We start from the raw sequence: 7,283 nt of genomic DNA on the forward strand, positions 1-7,283 counted from the left end.
TCGCTTGACTCAATTATCTGTCTCTATATCCCTATCCGGCTTATATACTAAAAAAGAGGGCTTCTAGCAAACGCTGGTAAATTCGTGAGGTTGCCCACTAAGTCAAGATCCTTCTAGAAACTCTAGCGTGCATGCTCCAAGCGTCGCGTGACTTCCACTGTCGTAACAAAACAAACAACTCAACTGTAAGGTATTTTATTTTTTTATTGGGCGATGTTGTTGACCAATCTGCTATACTTGATAACTTGGCACAGTTGAAATAGTCTAAGCATTGCAGATGACACAACAGATCAGATAGGTTCTCCTATTCCATATGACATAGTTAATGGTATTCTAGTTAACAAATGCTAAAGGTTCTAGATAATATATCCTAGAGTTTATGTCGTTTGATACATTTCCTACTGATTATTTAATCTTGGTGTTATAATATTTCTTTATTTCATTGTTGAACTTCTGTAGTAACTTTTTTACTTCATTGATGATCTTTTATTCGTTGTCTATTTCTTTGATACGCCCTCTGCATTTTCTATCTCTTTTTTGATCTTGTCTTTGATCAAATATATTTTTGATCATAATTCTTCTATAAATATAATGGCTAATTCTTCTGATTCCGCTCTTAAATGCTGCCTGTTTTTTCTTGTTCGTCTTTCTACTATTTCTTTACTTCATTAATCCAAAGTATCAGTCTTGCTTCTAGTACGTATGGTTATCAAGTTCAGTCTGCCTCTTCTACTTTAATTTCCAAAAATAATCCCATTCCTGATGCCAGTGTTGTAATGGTTTTTATTGTTAGGCGGATTCTCTTAGATAATTCACTAAAAAGGACAATGGAAAGTACAGTCTACTTAACGATAACAAAAACAGAAAATAAAAGTATAATTTCTTTACCTTAAAATTTCACAGGTAGCATAAACAACGTTCACCATTAGGCCTGATTGAACAAAGAAACCATACCTAACAGAAATTTAATTTACCTGTCGAATTTCGCATCTCCATTTCTTAATCAAAATATAAACTCAATATTTTCAATACTAATAGATTAACTGGCTGAATCTAACAAACATAGTAACTATTTCATGAACTGATTATTCATTAACTAACAGATATATGAAATCATTTGTTTCGAACATTTTGGAAAAGTTCAGGACATTAAAGACATGCCCATCACTTTCCATTAAACACCTTCTCTTTGAACAACAATAAAGATTTCAGTAAAGGTTTTGATTAAAATCAAAGACTACAAAATACGTTAACCTTAACTCCTCAATCAATGTAAATCACAAGAACTATTGCTAGTCTGAGCAATACAAGGATATGCAAATGATGAGTGAAGTTTAAACTAGATCTTGGTATTAGAAGTTCAAAGCAGTATGTACAAGTTAAATCCATTATTTAGTCATCTTCGGAAACACTTTTTGTGCAAGAGAAGCTAAAGAATCAAAGGAAAAGTTCAAAATGAAGGGTGGATGATGCAAGACTACTTCGCGAAATTAAATCCCTTTTTAATTTTAAAGGTTGTGATGTTTATATTTCAGGAATAAAATGTCTTACCCTTTAATAATTATGAAATATTTTACGGGTATAAAGCATCCTACCAAGTCCTGCAGTGATTTCAGAGTCCATTTGCTAGTGTGAAATGTCTCGTCCTGCAGTGATTGTGGGATATTTTCCAAGTACATAATGTACTACCAGGCCCTACAGTGATTGTGAGGTCTATTTTACAGGTGTAAAATGTCGAGTCCAGTCATGAATGTGAAGTCTACTTTCCTGATGTAAAATATGTAGTCCTGAGATAAAACAAAGGCTATCTTCATAGTGTAAAATATTGTTACAACAGCGGAAGTCACGTGACGCTGGTAACACGTGATGAATTTCTAGAAGGATCGGCGAACATCACGAATAATCCAGTATTTGCTAGACGCCCTTTATTCCTGTATACAAGCGCGCCAGATAAAGCGACCCAATTAATCGGAACTGAATTGCAGACAGGCAGAGAGAGAGAGGGACAATCGAGTGAAGCGTAAGTAAAGTGTGTAAATCATTATGAATTATAGCTTGTGTTTAAGTTAAAGTGACTGATGAAATTAAGTGTATTGCAAAGTTGAACTGAAAAAAGAATAAACTAGTTTTATTTAAGAAAGAACTTGTATCGCTGAAGTACTTCCGAAAGAATTTTTACGGGTAATTAACAAACGACCAGAGATGTAACAATATGTAGTCCTGTGATAAAACTAAAGTCTATCTTTCTGGTGTAAAATATGTAGTCCTGTGATAAAACTAAAGTCTATCTTTCTTGTGTAAAATATGTAGTCCTGTAATAAAACTAAAGTCTATCTTTCTGGTGTAAAATATGTAGGCCAGTGATAAAACGAAAGTCTTTCTTCCTGGTGTGAAATATGTAGTCCTGTGATGAAACTAAAGTCTATCTTCGTGGTGTAAAATAAGTAGTCCTGTGATAAAACTAAAGTCTATCTTCGTGGTGTGAAATATGTAGTCCTGTGATAAAACTAAAGTCTATCTTCGTGGTGTGAAATATGTAGTCCTGTGATAAAACTAAAGTCTATCTTCCTGGTGTACAATTTGTAGTCCTGTGATGAAACTAAAGTCTATTTTTGTGGTGTAAAGTCTGCTGGCCAGTTAGGTCTATATTCCATGTGTAAAATGTGTAGTCCTGTGATTATTGCAAGGTCTATATCAACTGTGAAAAATGTGTAGTCCTCTGATTAATGTGAGGTCTATATCCCCTGTTTAAAATGTCTATATCAAGGTGTAGAGTGTATTGTCCTAGAATGATATTGAAGTTTGTAAAATGTTCTTAGCAGTCTTGTGATAACTAAAATCTATATTTCAAATGTAATGTTTTTGAGGTTTGGTTTTCTTTTATGAAATATCACGAGTGGAACAGTTACCAATTAACATTAAAGACGAACATGAAATTTTTATAGTGTAGTTTATATTTCAATTAATTATTAAACTACTATGAAAACTAACATTTAATCCATAAAAACACTTCTTTAATACATTTTATTTTATACACTATTTACTTTCACTGTATTTCCTACCAAAGTTTATATAAAGAATAAAGAAAGCAATCTCTTTACGTTAGCTTCAGAGTATACAATATCGATGTAGCTGCCAAGCACAATGACGAAATCAAACACATTCCAGGCATCACCAAAGTAGTTCTGGAAAAGTTAGAAAGCAAGAGGATATTTTTGTATCAAACATCACAGAATATTCAAAGAAATTATGTAAGGAAATTGTTCTCTTTACATTATACGTTTTGTCTAGAATTATGTTCACTAAAAAAACACATGTTTGTTTATTTAAATTACAATCCTGTGTCTCTACTAACCACAAAAGAAAACATTTTGGTTTATTTATGCCGTTTCTTACACAAAGAACAGTAGGATGGATACAGCCACACACCTATGCTGGTTATCACAGAAAGAATATAAAGGGGTATGTTTCGCACGCGCTGTTGCTTATCCCAAAAAAGAACCACAGGGGCATGTTCACATTCGGTATTGATCATATAAAGAGCAGAAACGACATGTTGAAATGCATTGTTTGTTAAAAAACGGCAATGAACATGCTCACGTGTACGTGTATGCTTGTGTATAAATGTATAATATCAAATCTTAGTTGTATTGACAAAAACAGTTGATTCTGTCATTTAAAAAGGGACATTTTATTTTGTATATTTAAAAGAAGACAAGATTTATAATGAAGAATATGGTCTCTTCAAGATATTAATTCAGTTCTGGGGATAGCACGGCCAAACTTAACTCGAGGGGGTATTAAGGTAGAGTAAAACACGCCCACAAGGTCAGTCAAACATGAGGGGTATAAAAGTAGGTTTTCAGGGCAGCCCAATCTGGAATCAGATATTAGATTTTGTGTCCCTGACTCCCTCAGGACACAGGGGGTCATGTTTCAACTGTGTTTGTATCCCCACTCGCAAGCTAGCGGAACCAATATGGCACACATTCTCAAGTACTACGGACAGACCCTAACTGGAGTAGCTGTACAAGTAAGTGGGGATAATGGAGAAGCCTTTTTAGTACACTGGGGCTTCTGTGAATATAAGGGGGTCTATGAACCCTGCAGCGGAGTATGGGAACTTTATACTAGACATGTATACCATTTATGCTTGGGAATTTGTTCTCGAACTCCTCCAGTGTTTTTAGAGTTAAAATATCCAAACTTACAAGGTGGACTCGGGATGGCTTGAGGTTGTCCTTATCTATAAAGGGGCTGTAACTCGTTCGAAAGGTCACCCCAAAAAGAAGGAGGTCTAGTAGTAAATTTGGGGGTCGCTGAGCTCAAATCTGGCATCATATTTTATGTCACTATTATAGACACTGTGTTCACACTCTCACTCACAAGCTAGCGGTACCAATAGTGGCACACGTGTTCAGATGTTATAGGTGGATGCGTTCACGAGTCTTTCTTAGGTACACGCTCCTCTAGAGATAGCTAGAGATGTAAATGTGATGATAAAGAAGCTAGATCGGTATATTGGTGCCTCTCTGAATCATGGGGGTTGACCCTCGAAGTACTTCATGAATACAATAGTTGAATTTCATCATCTAACACTTGGTGACGTAACTCACCTTGAATCCAAACCCCGTAACCTTCAAAAGAAACTCAAGGGCAAATACTGCTGTGAAAATCTGGTTCAAGACATCCAAGGCAGTGGTATAGTTTTCAGGTTGGTTGTGATACTGTGGATGACAAATGAATTTAGTTATTAAAGATCTGAAAAGACGAGAATATCGACGTTCTGACAACAAATGCATATCAGTGGCAAATATAAAAGTTATATGTACGTTCCTGGAAAACAATAACAGTAAAAATATATTTATAAATTGTTGAAGATTCTATATCTCATCTACATCTATATCTTCGTTATTAGTGCATTTTGTCAAGGAATATATTTGTAGTAACAATATATTAATACTCATTAGAAGAATTATTATGAACCTATCAATATACCACCACCTACTTTCAGAGTAAAGGACAGTGTGTTGATAATAATGTACCAACACCTACCTTCATGGTTAGGAACAGTGTGTTCACTATAATGTACCAACACCTACCTTCATAGTTAGGGACAGTGTGTTCACTATAATGTACCAACACCTACCTTCATAGTTAGGAACAGTGTGTTGATAATAATGTACCAACACGTACCTTCATAGTTAGGAACAGTGTGTTGATAATAATGTACCAACACGTACCTTCATAGTTAGGAACAGTGTGTTGATAATAATGTACCAACACAAACCTTCATAGTTACGGACAGTGTGTTGATCATAATATACCAACTCCTACCTTCATAGCTAAGGACAGTGTGTTGATAATAATGTATCAACACCTACCTTCATAGTTACGGACAGTGTGTTGATCATAATATACCAACTCCTACCTTCATAGTTAGGGACAGTGTGTTCACTATAATGTACCAACACCTACCTTCATAGTTAGGGACAGTGTGTTGATAATAATGTACCAACACCTACCTTCATAGTTACGGACAGTGTGTTGATCATAATATACCAACTCCTACCTTCATAGTTAGGAACAGTGTGTTCACTATAATGTACCAACACCTACCTTCATAGTTAGGGACAGTGTGTTGATAATAATGTACCAACACCTACCTTCATAGTTAGGGAGAGTGTGTTCACTATAATGTACCAACACCAATCTTCACAGCTAGGGATAGTGTGTTCACCATAACCTATAATTCTTACCTTCATAGCTAGAGATAGTGTGTTCACCATAATGCAGATAAAGATGGCGTATTCAAAGTACTGTGAAGTGACGAACCACCAGATTTTGTATTGAACACGATGCTTTGGTATAAAACGCCTTACTGGTCTAGCTTTCAAAGCAAACTCTATACAGTTCCGCTGTAAATAATAAACAAAGTAATTTTCCACCACTTTCCACCAATAAATAAGTACAGAGTGAATCAAAGTATTAGCAGAGTATTTTCAAGCGTTAGATAGAACTTTAGAAACATTATGAATAGATCACAACTTGATGTCTCCAAATATCAGCTTCAGGGTTATAAATTTTAAACGTTTCAGATTCTCAATTTTTCTTGTGTTTTAGAACATTGTCAGTAGTGTTATAGTGTTGTAACATGTTCAGTGTTATGTTGATTAAAGGGGAACTAACTGACAACTCCCGAACACCAGGGAGTTGTCATTAGTGCGAGGAATGTTATACCATGTTAACATATGTTGTATGATGTTCAGTGTTATGTTGCTTAAAGGAAAACTAACTGACAACACATGAACATTAGAGAGTTGTCATTAGTGCGAGGAATGTTATACCATGTTAACATATGTTGTATGATGTTCAGTGTTATGTTGCTTAAAGGAAAACTAACTGACAACACCTGAACACTATGGAGTTGTCATTAGTGCCAGGAATGTTACACCATGTTAACATATGTTGTATGATGTTTAGTGACATGTTGCTTAACGGGGAACTAACTGACAACACATGAACATTAGAGAGTTGTCATTAGTGCCAGGAATGTTAGACCATGTTAACATATGTTGTATGATGTTCAGGGGAACTAACTGACAACACCTGAACACTTGTGAAGAAAGAAACAAGTTCAGTGTTGTAAAAGTTAAATTGATCACTTGTGAAGAAAATCCCCAGTTTTATGTGACCTACTACCAACATCTAATCACCAGTAAAACACAGAAACGTTATGTTATTTAAAGCAGAGCAAACGAAGAACTAAACTCTAGTGAAGACACAAGCTCAGTATTACCTGGTTTTTATCCAACTCACAGTTCTTATATTCTTGTTCTCCTTCATTTTGAAATGTCACGATAACAAAGCCAACAAAGATGTTCACCATGAAGAAAGCAATGATGATTATGTACACAATGAAGAAAACAGCTACCATTGGTCGAAAATCATGAATTGGTCCTCCATCTTCTGTATTTGAGTCAATAGCTACATACAATAACCTGTGAACAACAAGTGTGACTTGGGAAACATTTCTAAGACAAAAAAACGACTATTTCTCTCTTTTTCTTGATATACAGATATATGATGTAGTAGGAGTCTATAATGATATACAGATATATGATGTAGAAGGACTCTATATAGATATACATATATATGAGGTAGTAGGAGTCTATATAGATATACAGATATATAATGTAGAAGGACTCTATAATGATATACAGATATATGATGTAGAAGGACTCTATATAGATATACATATATATGAGGTAGTAGGAGTCTAT

The 7,283-nt window shown here is 34.8% G+C and overlaps 1 protein-coding gene across 1 annotated transcript in view; it reads right to left on the reverse strand.

Annotated features, from left to right (window-relative positions):
• Positions 1-7,283, reverse strand: part of LOC106470255 (voltage-dependent calcium channel type D subunit alpha-1-like) — a gene marked incomplete at its 5' end in the record, with an annotated part of 67,499 nt that overhangs the window by 49,012 nt on the left and 11,204 nt on the right. The window contains 4 exons of the mRNA XM_022398852.1: positions 3,102-3,185; positions 4,617-4,727; positions 5,760-5,918; positions 6,800-7,001. Of these exons, the coding sequence (XP_022254560.1) occupies positions 3,102-3,185; positions 4,617-4,727; positions 5,760-5,918; positions 6,800-7,001 (556 nt within the window). The remainder of the gene's footprint in view (positions 1-3,101; positions 3,186-4,616; positions 4,728-5,759; positions 5,919-6,799; positions 7,002-7,283) is intronic.

The sequence above is a fragment of the Limulus polyphemus genome, unplaced genomic scaffold (genome assembly GCF_000517525.1).
Source record: "Limulus polyphemus unplaced genomic scaffold, Limulus_polyphemus-2.1.2 Scaffold3908, whole genome shotgun sequence".
Classification (NCBI taxonomy): Eukaryota; Metazoa; Arthropoda; class Merostomata; order Xiphosura; family Limulidae; genus Limulus; species Limulus polyphemus.